A 23,143-nucleotide genomic window follows, 5' to 3' on the forward strand; every position below is an offset into this window, starting at 1 on the left:
CACTAGTTTCTCCTTGACTCAAGGTGATACTGTTACTATCTTTGAAACACTCCTGGCTCTCCAAATGCATACATATACACTTTTGTGTATACTACATTTGAGGCATATATTTAATTTCTTAATTTGTTCAGTGGCTGCTATTTGGTTAAAATCTCAGTATGTTCTCTTGGCACATTCAGTAGGGTGGGAAAATGTACTGTGCTTGGAGAGCAGGAAGGGGCAGGGACTCTACCTCTTGCTCTTTCAAGACCCCTGGAAGGAAGTACTGAATAGCTATGTAATTTGTGGGACCCACTGCAAGTAAAAGTGTGAAGCCCCTTGTTCCAACACTATAAAAAATCTCAAATCTGCAACAGCCGAACATCAAACCAAGTAAAGATCCCTGTGCAACTGCACAGGTTGCATGCCAAGGAAGCCAGCCTTATTCATTGCCCAGACAGCGCTGCTTTGGAGAGTATGGGCCCACTCAGCCCCGCGGTCCAGGGGCCAAAACAAGAAAAATCATTTAAAGACAAACTGGGGGGGGGGGGGGAATCCAGAAGCTCTCTATCTCCTCATCTGTGCAAAAGCCCACTGGGCTGGTAACCTCTGGCCCAGTAACTATGGCCTTCAAGGGCCTGGGACAAGGGCCATCCTCCAATATGAGAGACGTTTACTAAATAATTTTTGAAATGTATTTCGGTTTACCTTTTAATCCGAAGAAGTCCATCATTTCTACTGAAATGCAAACGTTTCTGGGCTGTGTTGGATTTGCTTTTTTTTTTAATGTACAATAATGATTCCTCAAAAATGCCCCCTCCACAAGGCAAAACAGATCACAAGATTCATAAGCAATTGAAAAGCCTCTGCCATTCAGAACCTTGGCAAAACACCTGTACCGTCCCCACCCTCCCGCTGCACTGTGGAGGGTAGTTGGGTCCGCTGAGCCGAAACCACCCCTCTGGGCCTCCCCTCAACTCAGCGTCTCCGCCCCCGCCCCCCACCATTTTTAATCCAGGGGTTTGGATGGAGGGAGGGAACCAAACTGGAGCCAGATGTGTGCGAGTCCCCGGCTCCTGCCTCCTCCCTCCTCTCCGGCTTCTTAAAACCCGGAGCGTTGGCGAAAATGGATCAGGAGCCAGACAGACGCCGCACAAACAACTCCGCTCCGAGGCTCCTCCGGGAGTGGAAGCCAGGAGGGAGGAGGAAAGGAAGCCGAGCATGCTCAGTAGGCGGGACAAAGTTTTTTTTTTCTCCTTTTTTTTTTTTTTTTTTTTCTTTCGGTCGCAAGTAGGAAGCTTTTTGCACTCCACCACCTCTGGCCGCTGGGAAGACGTCATCGCTTCCGCCCTACTTCCTCCTCCTGTTGGCGGCGGTGAGAATCCAATATGGAGTAAATCGGTGGAGTCGAGAGATGGGGCTCGGACGGGGCGCCCTGCACCGCCTCCCAGGCGCACCTCCCCCGGCCGCCGACCGCTCCCCGGAACCGTGATTGGCCAGGCCCCCGGGGGCGACCCCGGACCGAGCCCCCACCCGCGGCTGGCCCTCCTCTCCTCCTCCTCTGAGCAGTCCCCGCCGCTCCACGGCGCGCTTGTTTTTCTCCTCGTCTCCCCCACCGCCGTCCCCTGCCCAAATCTCTCCCCCTCTGCTCGCTGCCGAGCCCCCGGAGCCCCTCCTGCCGAGCCCCGGGCGCTGCGGGGCTCACTCCTCCCGCAGCTTGCCTTTGCACCCCTTCCCCAAACCTCACCCCGCGCTCCTATCGCCTGCTTCCCCTTCTGTCTTCTGCGGCGCCCCTTCATCTCTCGCCGCTCCCCCTCCCCAACCAAATCAGGCGATCTCCGGAGATGTGAAGAAGGAGGGTGAGCGGACAGGAAGATGAAGGGAGCAAAGCTGCCCGCCGCGGGACAGGCGTCTAGGTGAACAGGAAAATGACCGAAGAAACACACCCGGACGAGTAAGTTTGGCCGCGGGGTGGGACAAGGGTGCCCCGCGGGGGCAGCGTGGGGGACGGGGCTGAGGACGCAGGCGGGGACGCTGCTTGGGTGAACTTGGCGTGGGGTGCAGCTACTAGCCGGCCTGTGGGCTTTGGGATGCGAGATCCCCCTCCCATTGTTGTTGAAGTGAGGAGGGGGCAAAGACTGCTGAGGGCCGGCGGGGGCGCGCCTTGAGTCGGCGGGCTGGTGGCCGCGGCGGGGGCCAAGGGCGCGCGGGTGACCTCGGGGCGGTCCCCGCTCCTTCTCCGGGGACTCACAAACACTCTCTCCCCCCCGAAATCTTCCGCGGCCGGAGCGAAAGACCTGACACCCCCGCTCCGGCTTCCTGGGGTCGGTGGGTTTTCACATAGTGACTTTGTGACTTCTGCCCCGCCGCTCGCCCCCCGGTCCCTTAGGGAGCCCACTGGGGCCCAGGCTCCGCCATTTCGTTTTCTTGAATCGCTCTCATTTGCATACCACATTTTCATTCATAAAAAACACGGCGGAGCGAGGGGAGGACTGGGCGCGGGCTGCGCGGGGGTCTGCGTGAGCCGGGATCCCCAGGCAGGTCGCCGTGCGGGAGCCGCCGGAGGGGTCCCGCGGCGCGTGTGAGCGTGTGTGCACGCGCTTTTGGGCTCCGGATAGGCGCCCCGCGGGATCGGGGGCGGATCCGAGTCGTGTGCTGCGGGGGCGGGCGGGAGCGTGCGGGGCAATGTGCTGCGGGCGTGTGTGTGTGTCTGTGTCTGTGTGTCTGTGTGTGTGCGGGCCAGTGTGTGTGTGTGCGCGCGCGCGTGTGTGTGCGGGGCAGTGTGCTGCGGGCCAGTGTGTGTGTGTGTATCCGTGTGTATGTGTGTGTGTGCGGGCCAGTGTGCGAGTTTGTGTGTGCGCGTGCACGGGCATGCGTGCCCGGCCCGCGGGCCCGAGGGAAACAATGCTCGGGGCGCTTGGCTGGAGGGGCTCCGGGGCTGACCCGCCGCCCTCCGCGGGATCGGTGCTGTTTTCCAGCCCGGGGCCAAGGTGAGGCTCACTCCAGCCGCGCGGTCTCGGAATCGGGTTTGGCTTTCTCTCACCCCCGCCCGAGGCGTTTCCAATCGGGGGAGAAGCGGAGGCAGGGCTCCTGGGCCCGGCGCCTTAAGTCGTCGGCTTCGGGTCCGAGAGGTCACCGCACGGCGGCCGACGCCGCTGCTCAGTGGCTGTGCCCGCCACCAGCCACTTTTTTTTTTTTTTTTTTGTGAATAAGACGCTCTCCTTTATTGTCACATGATATCCCTCCCCTCCTCCTCTGCACATTCATAAATCCGGAGCCTGCTTCGGCTCCTTTCATTCAGAGCTGCCATTAGCTAAGGTAGCAGTGGCGCTGGCTTGGGCGCAAAGAGCGGGTTGATAGCCGCTGGGACGCACTCTGGGGGGAGGCCCAGACAGCATGTCTGAGGGGTCGTGGGGGCTGCGAGTATCTGCTCGCGAGGCCCGGGGTCTCTTGCCCCTGCGAGCATTGACAAGTCAGTGCAGAGAGGGGAAGTGACTCAGGGCTGGGTGACGGGGAGGGCTTTTCTTGCAGCAGGTGACAGAATGCTGTACTCTTAAGAATCTACTTCACTTTTTTTTTTTTTTTTTTTTTTTTATGCCCCTTTATCCTTTGGCGTCTGCTGTTACCAGGCTGGGCGGGAGAGGGTGTTGAGAGGGTCGGTGTTTGGGAAAGGGAATTTCCTTCCTGTGGTCCCCAGGGATCTTTGACTGCAGTAACCCCTGGTCTGCCAGACACCCGCAGCTGGAGAGCCTGCCGCCTGGTGTGCATGTCGCTGTGGTCCCACCACCTGTGCTGGTCTTTTTAAACATTTTGCTTTGCCTTCATAGAGTGTATCTTGAAATGATAAAATGAAAAAAAAAAGTTGCTCTTTTGGGGAAGAAATATGCTTCTGGGCCTTGTCCCCATTCGGACTTGACTAATAGACAAGTGGTTTTATAGGTCCTCCCTTGTCCTTGCACACACAAATAGCAGAGTAGCAGGGAGGGACGGTTGCCTTGCTCTGGACTTGGGGATTCTTGTTGGAGATTGGTTCCACTCACCTGCGTTGGGTTCCTTGGCTCCATCCCTTGGGACTACTGGCCTGGCCTCTCCCTTTTCACCCGTATCATGTCAGCTTTGCATCCTACTCCATCTGATAGCCAAAGCAAAAGGATTTGGGGTGGAATCACCAGCAAGAAATGACTATGTCTACTTCATGCTTTCAGAGCAGTTCAGCATGGAACTGGCCATCCTGACTGCTGTCAGAAGCCCAGTTGAGACAATGGGTATTTGAGGACAGGTTCTGGTTTCAGTTAGAGAATCAGAAAGCTGTGGCGCCTTAGCCCAGTGCAGAAATGGCCTTCCCGGGATGACTTTTAATGTAATGACCTTGGCATGAGACATGAAATGTAAGCCCGTAAGAACATGGACTGCATGGGCTGTAAACTGCCATTTGTGGACACTGTCCATTATATTATTCAAGTTCTTATGTAATGACCCATCTGAAAAATTCCTTTTAAATGTTAATGTTTGGAAGAAGGTTTCTCTCTGGGTTGCAGAGCTTGCTGTGATTGCCTTTTTGTTGATGGGGTTTTTTGCAACCACTGTCTGGAAGCTCAGAGCTAAAATTATTGCTTGATTACAGTAGTCATGGTTAGCCTAGCTTTTGCTAGATTTATTTACCCCTCCTCTAGTATGAATTTTGATCTTTTATTTTCTTTTCTAATGGCTTTATGTTTGAAGTTCTACAGATACCTTTTGGAAGTAGGCAAGGTGTGTTAAAAATAAAGCAATTTGGTGACCTCAAATTGGGGACCTACGGGGGAAGTAGTTATACCTTAGGTAGAATAGATTTTCTTGATAGTCCATATTTAAGGCTTTTATTAAACGGTACAGATATATAATTAATATGCTTAGCATCAGAGTACAGTAAGTCAGAATCTTGCAACGGGCAAAATTGTGCCTAATTTTAAAAAATAACAAATGTTTGTCTTCTCATGCTCTTTTCCATGTCAATTTAAAACTTCTCTAATAAGTATATGATAGTTCAGGAAAGCTTGTCTGCTCTTTTTGCTGACTGTCCTAAAAAATAGCTTCTATACAGAAAATACTCTGACCCTTCTCCTCTGATCCCACTCCAGCTACAAATGCATGTTAAGATTTACAATTCTACAGATTTTTTTTATAATTTAAAAGTAAAAAGCATCAACAAACTATTGAAAATTATCTTTTGTACGTAAGAGTGGAAAAAAAATTTTTGATTGTATGCATTTTGTCTGTATCTTTAAAGCATTTGATTATGGTCATGAATGATTTGGAAATTTGTAGACAAAATGAAGAAATCCTTCTCAAGTGAGCTTAACACAGGAGAAATGGGCCTACCATTTAGCTATTCTGTTCCTCTCATATACTCTTCTCAGCAACACATATCTTGCTGAGAATGGACTTGTAAGCTTTGTCCTTAGTCATGTTTTTCCTAATGTTGAAAGGTCTTCCATTAAAAAAAAAAAACTTAAATATTTTTACTGAGCCATTTCAAAGAGATTAGATATCAGAATTTCTTATATCTAAATACTTGAGCTTACTTCCCAAAAGATGGGAATACTCTTCCATGAAACCATAATACCATCATCACACTTTATAAAATTAAGAGTCATTCCCGGTTGTCTTTGACATTCAGCCCAATTGACTGAAAAATGTCTTTTACAACTGTCATTTCAGCCAGGTGCCAATTAAAGATCCTGAGTTAAATGCATTTAACTTAAACTTAAGGCTCAAGGCTCAGCCATTTGCTCACTTTCTGATCTAAGGCAAGTTACTTACCTTTTACCTTGGTTTAATCTGAATGAATAAAATGGGAGTGAATTTTAGCAATTTCATGGAGTTGCTGTGAAAATTATATGAGATATCCTATGTAAAGCTTACCGTTGAGCACCAAGCATAAATCAGGTGTCTGGTGTTGTCTCTTAGCAGGGCACTGGGATAGGTTTCTTAGAGGCTCAGCTTGTTAATTTTCAAATAATCCTATGAAGGAGTTATCCCATTTATTTTATTATTTTTTAAAAGATTTTATTCATTCATTCATTCATTCATTCATTCATTATTTAGAGTGCACACGCAAGAGTGGTGGGGAGAGACTCTCAAGCAGACTCCCCGCTGAGTGCAGAGCCGGATGCGGTGTGGGCTGATCCCACCACCCTGAAATCATGACTTGAGTTGAAATCAAGAGTCAGAGGCTTAACTGACTGAGCCACCCAGGTGCCCTGGAGTTACCCTATTTAACTGATGAGGAAGCTTAAGTAAAGTTGCTTGCCTAATACAGCAAACTTTTTTTTTTATAGCATTTTAATTAGTCTTCTCAGTAGTCCTCTGAGGTAGATAGGGTATTATTACTTCCATTTATAGAGGGGGAAACTGAGGTCCAAAGAAGATGAGTAACTTGTCCAAGGTCATATCATTAGTAAATGAAGGAGCTAGGCTTTGACTCCAGCCGCCTGGCCCAGGAAGGACCGTTTTTAACCACTGTGAGGTACCTTCTCAGGAGAGGACAGACTGGCCAGCCTTTGTCATTCTGACTTCCGAGCTCACACTGTTTCTGTCAGTCATGCTGTCCTTGATTCTTCTGAATTGGCGACAGTCTGTCATTGCCATAATTTTTTCCGCTTCCTTTATCTTCCCTGAAATTGCTGAGGCACATACTGAATTAAAGTGAATTTAAATAAACTTGGGCTTGAGAATTCTGTGATACACCTTAAGATAATAAGAGTGTGAATTCAAGAGTTGGTTATTGCTGGATGGTAGCTGTACGTTCGTTGAAATAACGGTTGTAGAAATTAGACCTGGTACAACAAATATTGATCCAGTTTCTTTGCATTAGCCTTTAAAAAGAGATGTTTCTACTCCATAGGAATAGAATCCCTAAATGTTAAAAACATGGAGTTGGCTATGCAGAATTGGAATCTTGGTCCATTCCTCAGAAGATGTTGAAAGCAAGACAAAACACCTGGAAAGACCTTAACAAAACTTTGTAAGCCAGGACATTGTCATTGTATAAAGTTAAGTGCCTACTTCGAGGCCGTACATCTTTCTAGGTGGTGGGCTTTCACCTCTTTCCATCTGCTAGGCTTGTTTTTACGAGGATTTAGCAAGTGCTCCCTCCTTTCTAGCTATGGCTGATCCCCTCTGCTTTCCACTTCCTTTAACCAAATAAAATATATAAAAGTGAATCAGTACAAATATCAAAACTGTTTTGCCTCAACAGTCTGCTTACTCATGCTCTTTATTCTGGAATTTTCTTTCTTCCTTCCCTTCAGCAAGTGAATTTCTGCTCATTCCCCCTTCTCACCAGTTCTGCGGCCATTCCTTTTATGAGATCCTCCTCGTCTTTGCTGCCCTCCACTCTTCACGTCAAAACTGAGGACTCTTTATAGCATTTTCCCCCACAGTGTATGGCAGTTCTCACCATTTAGAGTTGGGCTTATACCCAGCTAGATTCTTACCAGAATATGAGCTTCTTGGATTCAGGATTACCTCTTAACTGCTTAGTTTTCTAGTTGTTGGCCCAATACCATTGGGCACATTATGGTTGCTTAATAAATGTCTGTTGAATTAAAAAATGGATTTATTTATTTTAAAATGCTTGGTCCTGGGGCGCCTGGGTGGTTCAGTTGGTTAAGCGACTGCCTTCGGCTCAGGTCATGATCCTGGAGTCCCGGGATGGAGTCCCGCATCGGGCTCCCTGCTCGGCAGGGAGTCTGCTTCTCCCTCTGACCCCCCCCATGTGCTCTCTCTTTCTCACTCTTTCTCTCTCAAATAAATAAATAAAATCTTTAAAAAAACAAAAATAAAATAAAATAAAATGCTTTGTCCCTACCAACGAATGCAATAATTATAATTGTTGTATTTGGTTAACTTAGTGTGTATAAGCCCCCTCTGAGAAACTCCACGTTCCCATGAAGCCCTTGGCCCATTTTGTGGGACTTGGGTGCAGAACTGTCTGGTAGTGATGATCTGTGATTGACAGCTCAAAACCATTTTGATTCCAATCACTGTTGTGGGAGTTGGGAAGTGGAAGATTTTGACTGCAATAAGCCAGGCCCTATGTTTCTGCCTCTGCAGGAGAATCTCTGCGGAAATCACAATATTAACAATTTGCAGTAGCTGCGGGGTTCTGATGGAGTCTCAACACTCGAAGTGGGAGACAGCCGTGCTGATGAACACCAATACTGGCATAGTTCCTATATTACCGGGCTGAACACAAATACACAATCTGACAGCAAAACCCTCAGAAACTGAACAAGATGATGAAAGAGGCAGAGCAGCAAGTTTTGGTGTGTGGTTTTTTTTTGGCTTGATTTCTCAAGTAAATTGGGCTGGGTTAGTTTGTTTTGAGACCCAGTCATATTGATAAACTCCTGTAAACGCTTCTTTTTAATCAGTATGTAAGGCTAGAACATTGATGATTTTTTAAGGCATTTTTAAGGGCCTGTGGTCACTGGAGTAGAAGGAATATTTTGCACCGGTGCACACAGTGCCCTGTGGAGCAAAAAGCGTTTTCTGTGTGCTCGCCCTGGGCAGGCATGAAGCATTGTCACTGCAGCTTGGTATGTGTCTCATGTCATGGGAAGGAAGTCAGACCGGGATCTTAGTAACATACTTGATAGTAACTGGCATAGGAGTTCACTCACGTAACAACTGTTTTTATAAAACTGATTTCTCTGGTGAACTCTGTCAGCAGTGTGTTTACATGGGGCGTGTGGTACACAAGATGGCAAATTGTGCGTATGTCATGTATACTACTCTCAAAGGGTAGTTTAATATTTATTTAAACACAAGATACCTGCTTTTGCACTCACTTAAGAGCACAGAGGTGAAGAAATGGATTCTGACTTCATCCTGGCATTCAGAGCTGGCGATTGAAGGGATTAGAACAAGGGCAGCTTCTGAAATGTATGGCTTTGTCTCCTGTGTATACTGATATATAATGATTTTTCAAATCTGGTTGTTTTCATTCTTAGATATATTCCCTGTGGTCCATTCTTCAGTGCTTAAACTTAATTATCAGGTTAAGTTTTTAATTGTCTTTCCTAGTTCATCTGGTAATGACATCTTTGTCTTTTCGTTTTCATTACTTATTCCTCTTCTTTTTCTCCTTGCATTGCTTTGGCTCTGGCTTCCAGTATTGATTTTTCAGATAAGCACTACTGAGTTTGTATTTGCATCCCACCCTGAGAATGCACAAAGGTTAGCTGCCCTTCTGGTGTTGGGAATAATAGCTTGTTAAGCCTTATGCCCATAGTCATACAGAGTGCTGAGCCCATTGTAGGCTTCCTGCAAATGTTTAGTGATTGATTAAAGCAAGTGTTCATTAATTGAAAAGTAATTTTACCTTATATCAAAATATAAACTATTATTCTTAACTGTACCTATATCCAAAAAGATTTTGAGGTTGCCTTTTCAAAACATCCGGGAGGGGCAGACTGCCGTGATGGTTTTGGGGTGATACCGTGCTTCTGTCCTCTACTGACCAAGGGCCCCTGGCAGGTGTTTTAAGCCAGGAGCCCTGGGTTAATGTGAGTGAAGCTCACTCTGCTGTCTAATTCATAGGCTGTTAAAAAGTGAAAATGAAATCATGAAGGTAAAGCATTTCCGCACAGTGCCTGATGAATTGGGAATTCACTGGGACTCACCCACCTCCAGTGTCTCATATCATGTAGCAAGGTAGTATTTATTTTCAGAATTTACAAGGTAGAGGATATCCATTTGCAGTATTTTACCTTCACAGCAACCTTTTGAGTCAAGGAACAAGATTCTCACTTTATGCCTGTAAGCGCTGAAATGACCTGCTCAAGGGGATTTCTAGGAGGAGAATTAGAGCCTCGAAGTCATGTTCTGCTTTTTATTCAGCTTTCGGGTACTGTGCTGGTGGGACCTAGAGTAGCACTTTAGTTGGTGCTGTAATACTGGTAATGCCCCGCTGACTATTGGCCCTTTTACTCAGTGATCCTAGTTGGCTATCTTTCTGAGATTTCATGTCTTATAGAAGCTGGCCTCCTCTGTTACTGTCAGTGTACTTACCTATAGTGTACTAGCGTCCTTGGCTTTCTTGCCATTCCTGTCTGTGGTCCAGGAATCCTCTCACCAGTGTCATTCAGATTGTTTCTAAGAGTCAATAGGCTTGGTATGGGTTGGGTTGGTGTGGGGGAGGGTTGGCTGAAGTTTCCCTGAGGAGTGAGTCTTTGTCTACTTGCATGCCCTGTTGGTGTTTATGTTTTATATTTTCAGCCAAGAAACAAAATGAATGTTAGATCAGGGGTTTAATTTAATCATCAGCATCCCAGTAATTTTACTCATTTTTACAGATCTTTAAAGTTGCAAAGTGTGAATATAGCCTTCATATAGTAATTAAATCTTTCTCCTTCACTTAATAGGTTAAATCAAATCTGTGATTTTTCTCAGACTCAAATTCCAAAACAGGTCTGCCCTGCCAGTATAGTATGCATTGGCTCAGTGTTACTTCTGGGCCTGAGGGCCTAATAGTTGCCTTTTCATTAACCTGTGTATAAACAGGTTTCAGATCTGGAGTCTGCTGTTTTTAAACTAGCTTTGAGGACCTTTCCATCCATTCTTAGATGTCTTTTATACTAAGGAGAACCAGGGGGTACTAGATTACAGGTGTCCATTCAGAGCGTGGTAGACTTTGAATCTGAAGAACTTGATTTTAGGGGCACCTGGGTGGCTCAGTTGTTAAGCGTCTGCCTTCGGCTCAGGTCATGATCCCAGGGTCCTGGGATCGAGCCCCGTATCAGGCTCCCTGCTCCATGGGAAGCCTACGCTTTTCCCTCTCCCACTCCCCCTGCTTGTGTTCCCTCTCTCACTGTCTCTCTCTCTCTCTGTCAAATAAATAAAATCTTTAGAAAGAAAGAAAGAGAGAGAGAGAGGAAGGGAGAAAGAGAGACAAAGAAAAAAAAGAAAGAAAAAAGAAAGAACGAACTTGACTTTAGAAGATACTTGGACCCTAGGGGCGCCTGGGTGGCTCAGTAGGTTAAGTGTCTGCCTTCGGCTCAGGTCACATTCTCAGGCCTGAGACCAAGCCCCACTTGGAACTCCCCGCTCAGTAGGAAGTCTGCTTGTCCCTCTCCCTTTGCCCTCCCCCCACTCGTGCGCTCTCTCTCTCTCTCTCTCTCTCTCTCTCTCTCAAGTAAATAAATAAAATCTTAAAAAAAAAGAAGATACTTGGACCCTAATTGCAAAGCCATGTATTAATTATTTTATTGGGTAAAATAAATAACCAGGGTGGTGAGGCTTGAGGAAAGGGAGTGGCCAGCTGTTGAGGGCCATTCACTTACTGCACCTAATGCACCAGACACTGAATCTGCCAGACAGTACCAGAGCTGTGACTCAGAGCGAGTCTCTGGCCTTGGGGAGCTTACGTGCTCTGGTGCTAGGCACTTTCATATGCCCTAGGGGTATGAGGACAGCATCATCTTGATGATTGACTCTCAGTTTTTTCTTTCTTCCCTTGATTCTGCAGTGTTCCTCCTGGAGCTGCAGGCATTGGGATTCCCAAATTTGGGGGGGGGGAGCTCTTCATCCGGAGCATTAAAAGTACTACATGCCCTTCCCAGAATCCCCTAACGAGCTCTTCAAGGTATTTGGTGGGGGGGGGGGTGTTGTGTGAACACGTACTTGTGCACTCACACATGGGTGGAATATGTCTGACAGGCAAGGATAAGATTCAGAGAGGTTAAGTATCTTATCTGCAGTCACAGAGCAGAATTTGTTATTTTTAATCCAGGTCCTTGAACTTCAGATCCCATGTTTATAGAATATTACATGTCATAACTTCATAGAGCTTTAGTTTTCTTTTATAAAAAAATTGTGTGTACAGCTTGACTTATATTACTGTTGAGCAAATGAAGTTAGAACTCACTTTGAATCCTGAAAATACCTCAGAACTGTGAGGTGACATTTCTTTCTTGTATTCCTTTTCAGCTCTGTGAAGTAGGAAAGCAGTGCCCACAGAGGTGGCCTTTTCTGTACTGATATAAAGAGCAACTTTAGGAGGCCTGGGTGGCTCAGTCAGTTGGGTATCTGCCTTTGGCTTGGGTCGTGATACTGGGGTCCCGGGATCGAGCCCCACGTCGGGCTCCCTGCTCGGTGGGGAGTCTGCTTCTCCCTCCCCCTCCCCCACTCCTTCTCTCTCTCTCTCTCTCTTTTTGTCTCAAATAAAATCTTAAAAAAAAAGAGCAACTTTACAGATACCTCTTTGGGGAAAAGAACTAGCCACCTTATCCTTGAAAGTCTGAATGAGCAGAATGGATAATGCACACTATTCTGGACCTGTGTTTTAGCCTAGCTATTTTGAGAGGAGGATCAAACTTGAACTTGCATTGGGAGTCTTGCAAAGTGAGGATTCTGATTTAGTAAGGCCTCAGATTCTGCGTTTTTAAAAAAGATTTATTTATTTATTTGCGAGGGAGAGAGAGAGAGAGACAAACAGGCAGACACACAAGCGGGAGGGGCAGAGGGAGAGGGAGAAAGAAACTCAAGTGGACTCCACACTGAGTGTGGAGCCCAACTTGGGGCTCAGTCGCAGGACCCCGAGATCATGACCTGAACCGAAACCAAGAGTCAGACACTTAACCCGCTGTGCCACCCAGGTGCCCTTCAGATTCTGCATTTTTAATAAACTTCCAGGTGCTGCTGGTGCTGCTGATCCATGGATAACAATTTATGAGTAGCAAGGGCCTCTCTATGGCTGTGATGGTAGTAAGCTCACAGCTGCCAGGTCTGTGTCTTCAAAGTCGACTTCACATACTTGGCATTTGGAATCTGTTGACGAAGCTCATTGGATGAGAAGGTGGTGCTTATTCATGGAGAGATATTATCAGGCAGCCACTCCTCCATCCCTGGGAGGGTTTCCAGCTTTGAGATACAGCTTAACTTTAGATGGGAATGTGCTGGAAGAATTTTTTCTTACAGCTTTAAAAAAGTTCTTGGTGAATGCCAGGAGGCCCAAGAATCCATCATTTAAAAAGAAATTCAAAGTCCCAGCACTTTGTATGTAAAGTCTATGGTCAGCTGGCATTCTGCACCTTCCAGACAAATCAGTCTTGTATGGAAAGCCTACCGCCCTGGGAAGCAGGCGCGCGCACAGCCCTAGAAGAAATCACAGGAAGTAATTAAACAGAGAAGGTCAGAGAAAGAGGAAGTGGTTGTGTTGTTTCTGATGCGAATAGCATTGTTGTTCCTGGGGATCCAGATGATGGTGTTTAAGTCTTCTGGAATGCGACTGCTTGGGGATTTGATTGTATTTAAATTGCAGCCCTTTCAGTTTATTCTTTTAGACAGCAATCTAGTTAGGAAATGAATTGCTTTTAGGTCTTATCAGGAATACCCACGTGCCTAAGCAAAAGTTTTAAGCAGGGAGTTGCTTATAGCTTGGCAAATTGCACCTAAATGAAATGAATGTCAAGACTATTAGAGGTTAATTTTAGGTGTCTGGAGTTCTCCTTAATTCTCCTGATTAAATACTTTAACATAATAGTTTCCTTAATTGGAATAATGATGGAATATTAGCATGCATATTAAACCATTTACCCAAATTTGAATAGGGTTAAAATGCAAATTATCCATCACTTGTCAGTGCTTACTCTTTAGAGATGATTCCTGGTGAGAGATGGGGAAAAGACTGGAATGTGAATCTGGATGGGGCTTTCCACTTGAGGCAGCATTGCTAGGAAAGCCAAGAATAGACCAGAGGACTGAAGTAAGTGAGAGACCCTTTGTTCCCCCAAAACAGTGGTACTAAAAATACCCCAACACTTATGATAGCAAAACTGCAACATGGGGGCGGATGTGGTGGGAAATCTGAAATGAACTGATGACCCTCTGGTTGTGTCTTTATTAGCCTGTCATATTTTTCTTTGACAGGAAGGTGATGAGAGCCTAAAGACCATCCCCCCAGCCCCAGTATTTAGATACCCCATCTGAAGTCTTGGTCTGATGCCACCACCCAGCAGTTCCCAACCAAGTGTCTGAGAACCCATAAAAACTACAAGTGTCTGTGAACCAAATACATAATGTCACCCATTTGTATCTATTACTCTATTTCGATGTACGTAGCTGCATTTATAGAATAATAAACCATGACCTCATTAAAATACTACACAATTCATGGTGGATGTTTGTTGTATATTTTTTCTTAACTCACAGTTATTAAATGCAACTGTAATCCCTGAGGAGGGGAGCTGGTATCTGAATTTTCTCCCTTTGAGTCTTTATACTTAGAAAATTGGGAATCCTTGTGGCCCTCATTCTGGATGTAAGAATGTAAGTGTGGTCATTCTGTAGGGGATGCATACGCAAGAGGGTGTGTTCCTACGCCAGGGCGGATTGGTTGGAAGGTCTGGGGAAAGTAAGGGCCAAGTTTAGTTGGAGGAAGAGAAGTTGAAAATGAGTCAGGACATCTCTCTTAGAGACTTGACGTGGTGTTGGATCTTCTGATTAAAGGGGGGAGTGCTGGGGGCATGAGTCTTCTCTGTCTTCAGTTCTTGCCCTTTTTAGCGGCCACGGTCAGCATTGTCCAATACCCGTGCTGTGCAGCTCTCAGATGGACACCAAGCAGCAAAGAAGATGGCTACCCTGTTAACGTATACAGAGCTCTGGGAGTCAGGAAACTTGGGTTTCCCTTCCTTCTTTGCCACCAGCCTGCTGTGTGACCTAAGATGCCGAGCTTCTCCGGACTCTGCTTTCTCATCTCTAAAATAAAGGAGTTGAATAACATAACAGTATGGAAGGACTCTTCTAGTTCCAAATATTTCAGGGAGAGTTAATGTTAAAAAAACTTATTCATATTTACTTATAAGCATAATATTCTTTTTTTTTTTAATTGAAACATAGCTGACATACAATGTCTCATTAGTTTCAGGTGTACAACATAGTGATTCATCACCTCCGTGCCTATGCTGTGCCCACCACAAGTATAGCTGCCATCTGTCACCATACAACACCATTACCTGTAGCTGCCACCTGTCACCGTACAACACCATTACCTGTAGCTGCCACCTGTCACCGTACAACACCATTACCTGTAGCTGCCACCTGTCACCGTATAGCACCATTACCTGTAGCTGCCATCTGTCACCGTACAACACCATTACCTGTATTCCCTGTGTTGTACCTTTCATCTCTGTGACTTTCTCATTCTGTAACTGGAAGCCTGTATCTCCCACCGCCCTTCACCCTTTTGCCCATTCCCTCTCCCCACCTCCCTCCGGCAACCACCATTTTGTTCTCTGTGTTTCATGAGTCTATTTCTGCTTTGTTTATTTTGTTTTTTAGATTTCACATATAAGTGAAATCATTTGCTATTTGTCTTTCTCTGTCTGACTTATTTCACTTAGCATAATATCCTCTAGGTCTATCCATGTTGTTGAAAATGGCAAACTCTCCTTCCTTTTTATGGCTGACTAATATTCCGTGGTTGTGTGTGTGTGTGTGTGTGTACCACATTGTCTTTATCCATTCATCTATTGATGAACACTTGAATTGCTTCCATATCTTGGCTATTGTAAATAATACTACAATGAATATAGGAGTGTATATGTTTTTTGAATTAGAGTTTTGTTTTCTTTGGGTAAATACCCAGTAGTGGAATTACTAGATTGTATGACATTTCTATTTTTAATTTTTGTGAGGAACCTCTATGCTGTTTTCTATAGTGGTTGCACCAATATACATTCCCACCAACAGTGCGTGAGTGTTCCTTTTTTTCCACATCCTCGCCAATATTTGTTATTTCTTGTTATTTTGATACTAGCCATTCTGGCAGGTGTAAGGTGATATCTTATTGTGGTTTTAAGTTGCCTGACGATTAGTGATGTTGAGCACCTTTTCATGTGTTTATTGCCATAGAATTCTTTTTTAAAACAGAAAAATACAGAGCAGAAATTAAAATACTTCTTGTTGCACCAGTCAGGGAAGAGTTCACTTTCAACGGGGTGGGTCTTGAATTTTAGAGGACTCAGATAGGGATGGTGGTGGTATTTTGTGGGGAGGCACAAGTCAAGCCATACAGGGAGGAGGCATCTCTTGTCCAAAGGTTTCTTCCACAGGTAGAAAACTCCTTTTCTAGGTTTATGCTGGGGGAGCTCAGAGAAAGAGCTGGTTGAGTTGGCTGAGGTTAACTTTAGAAGCTGAGTGCCAGGCTAACAAAGCAGGTCCTTGGAGAGTTGTTCTTTAGGTAGGACAGAGCTGTTTAAGATTTTGAAACAGAGAGGTGATGATGTGATATGTTGGTAAATTCAAATTAATTGAACTAGTTAGAGGGTGCAGGCGAGGCTAGAGTCAAGGAGGCTGCTAATAATTGTTGCTCTGCCACACCTGGGCAGGACTTTTCTCTCTGGCCTTAATTAAATGCAGTAGGTATTGCTGTAAATAAAAAGTTTTGTCCCAAGGAGGGTGTCCTTATGCTTATTGGAAGATGGTCCAGTGTGCTGTGAAATTCAGAATGTTACTTTGTAGATCAAACTTACAATTTGGGAATAATGCAAGTGTTTTTTTGTTTGTTTTTACTATTGTTACTTCTGCAGAAACACAGCACTGATCTGTTGAAATTGCTGTTGTGATGCACAGGATGCATGATGCATATTGCCCTTCCTCAGTAGAGTAAAATGGTTGCAATTAGGTCATAAAATTATAGAACTGGAGAGGATCTTAGGAAAATACCATCTTGGCTCCCTTCTTTTACATGTAAATTACAGTCCAGCGAGGTCGAATGAGTATACTGGGGTTACCACGCTGTCTGTGATTTGGGATATGTCTGTGCGCAGATGTCATCTGGCCTTGGTTCCAGTCCTGTTTTAGGCACTGTGTTAAACATTCATGACAATTGCTGTCTTCAAGTTGTGGAACCCCCAGGAGACAGGATAAAGATGGTAGAAATAATCAATTCGGGTTAACGTGGTCCATGTAGATGGTGAACCATCAACACTGAATAGATTGCTAGCTTTGGTCAGCTCTTGAGCAATAGGTTGCAGTGGATGAGCTTGCCAAATGCTGTCCCTGTGTGGCTCATCTGCAACATCACTAATCATCAGGCAACTTAAAACCACAATAAGATATCACCTTACACCTGTCAGAATGGCTAGTATCAAAATAACAAGAAATAACAAATATTGGCGAGGATGTGGAAAAAAAGGAACACTCACGCACTGTTGGTGGGAATATATATTGGTGCAACCACTATAGAAAACAGCCTTCATAATTCAGCTCTTGAGCAATAAGTTGCAGTGGATGAGCTTGCCCAATGCTGTCCCTGTGTGGCTTACCTTGATGGCAGGTAGGAGTCCTGAGGTCTGACTTACACGTGTTGTGTTTCAGGGACAAAAGGGTTGGGAGTAGAGACAGAGGAGGGCCTCTTTCAGCTTGCCCTTCTGGGAGAGAGGGGATGAGCCCTTAGATGAAAAATTGAAATACATGTGATGGTCCAAGGTTTTTGCACCTGGACACCAGCAAGAAAGTTTTGAAACATTACCTCTGCTTGTTCTTCCTCCCTAGCTCCAGTGCCTTCTGTTCTCCCCATGTGTTTGCTTTTGATGTTAACTGCCAAGGCAGTGTGGTCATAGACAGCAGGAAATAATATTTGATATGCAGGTCTCGTGGGGTGGGGGTAGGTGGATGCCAGGATGGGAAGGGTGGCGGTTTGGGCACATTAGTGTGAGAACACTGCATGTTTCTAAGCCAACAGGTGCTGTTGCAGCTAAGGAGGGAAGGGAAGAATTGACCACCTGGTCATATAAGAGCATTTTTATGGTAGCTTTCTACTTTGTTTTTCTAAGGTCACTGCCCCATAGGTTGAACCCAGATAAAGTTGGGATTATCCTCTGTACCAAACACAGGTAGTGTTGTAGCCAAGGGCTTGTAGAAACCTAGGCTTGAGGAAGAATGAAAATAATCTCCAAACCAAGACAGTATCCCCATGAGCCAAAGGTCCCACAGACAGGCTGGGAGGACACACCCTGCTTTGCCACAGTGAAACTTAATCCATTTCCCATTCCTGCTTTGAAACCATAGTCTTCAGTCAGGACTCCCCCTGGGATAACAAGGTTTCTACTGCTTGTGTAGGATAGGAAACTTGTATTTTTAAAAACTTTCTTTCTCTTGGGTTTCTATCCACCCCTCCCTTGTTTCTTCTTGTTAATCCCCTTCAGCTGGGCATTCTTCTCACTGGTAAAGTAAAAGGGTCCCTTGTGAGTCTGAAGATTCCCATGTGGAGTTTCAGGCTCCTAGTTCAGTGCTTCTGGATCATCCAAACGATGTGGGTCGTTTGGTTGTTAATGACGGATCGCCTTTCCACATTCCTCTTTTTCCACAATGAGCAGCACAGCAGTGACCAGGAGAATTAGACAGGTGTGGACCACCCACCACCCCTGGCATGCAACCTGAAACAGACCTCCCCCTACCCCCAACTGTCCTAACAAGGACAATTTATCAATATAACAAGAGGCCCTAAGGTGGAGCATATCTGGCGTTGGTTTGGGATACTGTTTAGGATGCAGTGCCCTTCCTACTTTCCAGTCTTACCTTTCTCATCCCTAGATGAATTGAATTCAAATGTCACCGCCACTCTGTGTGTCATTATTAAAGTAAATCCAGGAGATTCTAATGTGCCTTAGGCTAATCAGGATTTGGAAGAGGGGAAGTGGGGAATGCCCAGCCAAACCTAGAGGGTCGTAACCAACCAAGATGGCTAGGGAAAATTTTCTCCTTTTAAAGATCCTGGGTGACAGATGTTAACTAGATTTATTGTGGTGATCATTTCACAGTATGTACAAATATCGAATCATGTCATACACCTGAAAGTAACATAACGTTATATGTCAATTCTATCTAAATAAATAAATAAATAAAGACCCCCCCCCCACCTCCCCAGCTTGTCACCACCATTAATTTATCTGACTGTGCCATTCTGGACGGTGTTCAGAAGGCAGCACACCTGCATATCTGTACCTGGGACTGTTCTGAGAAGTGTTCCTCCCCTTTTCCCTTCCCTCCTGATTCCGACTCATTGAAGTTGGATAACAAACCCTTATTAAGGGAGGAAGATACCAAATTAATGGTACATGTGAAGCGAGATCGTAAGAGACAAAAAATAAATTCTAATTGTTGATCCAAGAGGTCTTTCATGTAATAAAAAAATTCTAAAGCATATGAAGAACCACCTACAGCTGCCCAAAATTATGACTGTTTTTTATTATTTTTAAAAAAGGTTTTGCTAAAACTTTGAGCGCCCTATTAACTTGGTGATGTAATACAGTTGCTTTTAGGTTACATATTTAGCTATTTTAATAGTTAAAGTAGTAAATAGAGGTTTTGTTTTGTTTTGTTAGTGGAGTGGAACCAGTTATTTTGCAGGAAACAAGAGTAGTTCTTGCATTTGATTTTTGAATGCAAAAATCAACGTGAGACCGGTATTTGCTCGAATTTAAAGGAAAATAAAGTTACAGAATCATATGCTTTTACCTAGAAATAAAAATACATTGACTTAAAACAGATGTCTCTGACAAACACTGATGCCAGGTTTTAAGATTGTAGCTTGTCACCCAGAACTAGGAGAAAATGGGACAGTCTTGAACAACAATGTAAATGTACTCAATGCCACTGAACCATATGCTTAAAAATGGTTAGAATGGTAAATTTTATGTTATGTATGTTTTACCACAATTAAAAAAAGAAATCAAACCAAAAAAAAAAAATGGGACTGAAGTCAACTAATGGCTTAATAAGAACTCTAGAAAAATGGCAGCTTGAGCATGACTGTCTGGGCCTGTGCATCTCAGGCTCTGAATCTTGTACTTAGAATCCTCCTTTGTAGATTGCTCATTTCCGGCCTACCCTTAGTCCCCTACATCTCCTCTTCTGCTCCTCCCCTCAAAAAAGCTCCCTTCACAGAAGTTTGAGGCAGATGAATTTGAATTTGAGATTACTCCAGTGGCGCTCAGTCGTGTGGCTTCTAAAGGTTCCTGCATTTCTTTCTAGACTAAGTTTTTTTTTTAAGATTTTATTTATTTATTTGACAGAGACACAGCGAGAGAGGGAGGGAGGAAGAGAGAGAGAGAGAGAGAGAGAGGGAACACAGCAGGGGGAGTGGGAGAGGGAGAAGCAGGCTTCCCGCGGAGCAGGGAGCCCGATGCAGGGCTCGATCCCAGGACCCCGGTATCACGACCTGAGCCGAAGGCAGACAGTTAACGACTGAACCACCCAGGCGCCCCCTAGACTAATGTGTCTTGACAAGGGGTTGGAACCTCTGAAAAAAAGGGCTAAAGATCCAAACAGCTTTGCAGGAGTGCTCCCACCACCACTGGTCTTGATTTTGGGTGGTGGAGCAATGAGCCCCGCCTAGCCAGGGAGACCAGGGTTGAGGGTCAGCTCATTCCATAGTGACCAACCGATATGGCCTTGGGCAAGCATTTGGCATTCAGAGAGCCTCGGTGCTTCTCAGGTAGAACAAGAATGCTGTTCCGGATGTTGTGACAACCATGTGGGATAATGATGCAAAAAAGTGTGCTAACTAACACACGTAAAAACCAAACAAGCCAGTCTGCCCTTCCTCCTTTCCCCTATTTGGAGACCAGCAGATTGCTAAACTGGCGGGTGAAATTAAGAATCACTTAATTCAGATGTGTGAGAGTGAATGTGTGCCGTAGTGCAGGGCTATGAGGAAACAACCCGGTCCTTGACAATGTCAGGCCCTTGTTTGGTGTTTTTAAGAGTTGATGTTTCTCTCTTTACGTAGTTTTACTAGTAGCATGTTGGTGTAAATTGGATTGTTAGCATTTCTGGGGTGGCATGCCCCTAGAGCAGGAATATTGGCAACCTTTTATATAGATTTTGTGAATTTTTCAGTAAACCACACAGTAACTCTTACCAACAAGTACTCATTCTTGATTGTTGAAAATTTATACTCATTCATAAACTGTTTATAGATTTGACACTTGCTGGCCTTGGGAATACTTAAGTCACCACATCACCACATTTGATACTTAATTTGGTAATCTCTGTGTCCACTAGTAAAAACAAATGTTATAATGAGCTGCTGTGATAAGCTCTTGGGGATAGGGTTATTCATGGTCGAGGGCACAGTTGTCCATATGAAAGTACCCCCTCCTTTCCTCCCCTTCCCAGGATTGAAAGACAGGATCGGAAGATCTTACCAATTCAGGGAGCTGAGAAGCATGCCCTGTTCCACCACGCAGGATGGCCCTTCAGTTTCTACTTGGACACTTCTCTGATAAGGACCCCACGTGCCCAGTGACTTGGGCATGCAGCTCTGATTGTCGGCAAGTTCTTCTATGGAACCACTGTCCACAGCAGCAACAACCAGTTCTCTTGTTCTGACCGCCCTGCTGATACACGAAGGCAGTGCTTGCTCTCTTCTGCTGGCCAGGCATTATCCCGGCGTCCTTATCAGTGTTCAGGTTCAACCCTCTCTCATAAAATGGGGGCCCAGAATTGGAGGTGCTTTTCCAGATGCAGCCGACTCTTAAGATGTTGTGATATTTGCCTCTCTTCGTGCAGTCTAGGGTGGTGGGGGGCCATGGTCCGTATAAAGGCACCAGGCTGTTTGCATCGAAAATGCATGCTCGTGCTGAGCCTGACCCTCGATATATTGGTCACCCTCAGTTGCTATGGGCTTCAGAGCAGTAGATCTCTGTCCCTGTGACAGGGCAAAAGGGAGGCCCTCTTTGTGCCAGCCTGAGCACTTAGGTATCCTCTTGGCTCTTGGTGTGCTGGGCACAGATAGGGATGAGCATTCCCTCCTTTCCCAAAGGAAATCTCCACTTCTAGGTGAGATACTCTAGCATTTTGTATTCCCTGGATGGTATTCTCTGGCACAGGTGCAGAAGGACAGGCAAGGAGGGGAATGAGCTGCTAATAGCATTGAAATTGGTGTTTCTCAAAGCTGGTCCTGGGCCACCTAGTCCATCTGTAGTCTGGCTGGCTTGTTAAAAATGTACATGTCTGCAGCCCCCCACCCCCACCCCCGGACGTCCTGGATCAGCCTCTCTGGGGTATGGCCCAGGGAATCTGCATCTTTGAAAAGCTCCCCAGGTTATTCCTCTGACTGCAAGCCAGGAGATCCACTTCCTAAATTGTAATTACATCCTTGATGTTCATTTTCCTAATTGTCCAACTACTGAGTACTCAGGAATCTTAAAGGCCACCTTTGAGCCTTACTCTAGCCACCCAGTGCTTTTAATAGTTCCTGAGTATGTGTTTACACAATCTGCATTTTATGAAGTCCATAAAGACATATTTACCCAACAAGTCACGGGCGCTCCAAAGGTCAGTTTTCCTCGACTCTATGAAAGGTTCTTAACTCAGAGTCAATTAACACCAAGATAGACACCAATTAAGGCAAGGAAGTGAGCTGTTCAGGCCAACATTCCATTCGTAACTTTTGTCCCCTGTTGTAGCTTAGTTTTACAAGTTACATCACATAACCTGTACACGTGTGGCCAGTTACTGCTACAGGTAAACATGCCATTTGTCATGTCATCGTGTGGGAGTGTGTTTAAAAGCATGTAATTTAAGTAACTATGAAAAGATGCCATGTTAGCACTTTTGCAGCTGACCGACTCGCCCTCCCCATGGCAAGTGGAGGGGATATCACAGGAAGGCCAGGGAAGAAGGGCAGGGCCACTCAGGCTTCTGCAGTGTTGCTTTCAGAGCCTGTGGTCGAATGAGTCTTGCCTGGGTCCGGAGCTAGGTCCAGAGCTGGGATTTCCTCGTTTGCAGAGAGTAGTTCCTCAAAAGAATTGCAGGAAGATTAGTTGAGATAATGTGGATCACGTGCTTCGCACAGCGCCTGGTACATGGAAAGCAATCAGTTTAGAATTGGGTATCTCCTGCTGCTCCTGATGATGATTATAACAAATTGACGACCCTGAGAGAGAACGAACCCTTTCAGTTAGTTGCAGTAGGTCAGGAGCCTCCGTTGGCCGATTTTCCCCAGTGAGGGCGCAGGGAAGCCTTAGGTCCTCCTGCGGCGGCTGGGACAACATCCCAACACCACCTGGGTACCCCACACTGACAACCATTCCTCGGGGGAAAGGTATGGAAGTGCCGCAGGCTCCTGGTTTCACCGGAGACTCCGTGTGTGACATTTTTCAACCTAACT

At 45.4% G+C, this 23,143-nt stretch overlaps 1 protein-coding gene across 2 annotated transcripts in view; it reads left to right on the plus strand.

Moving 5' to 3' along the window:
* Positions 1 to 1,282: 1,282 nt before the first annotated feature.
* Positions 1,283 to 23,143, plus strand: part of SPRED2 (sprouty related EVH1 domain containing 2) — a 114,686-nt gene continuing 92,825 nt past the window's right edge. Inside the window, exon 1 of one of the 2 annotated variants that reach the window (XM_073897638.1) lies at positions 1,283 to 1,933. Coding sequence is in view for 1 of the 2 variants with exons in the window: in XM_025868571.2 (XP_025724356.1) it covers positions 1,908 to 1,933 (26 nt within the window). In the remaining variant the exon portion in view is untranslated. The remainder of the gene's footprint in view (positions 1,934 to 23,143) is intronic. The other variant, XM_025868571.2, reaches the window with a different exon arrangement.

Source organism: Callorhinus ursinus, unplaced genomic scaffold (assembly GCF_003265705.2).
Source record: "Callorhinus ursinus isolate GAN/ISIS: 27379988/994484 unplaced genomic scaffold, GSC_fseal_2.0 scaffold10, whole genome shotgun sequence".
NCBI lineage: Eukaryota > Metazoa > Chordata > Mammalia > Carnivora > Otariidae > Callorhinus > Callorhinus ursinus.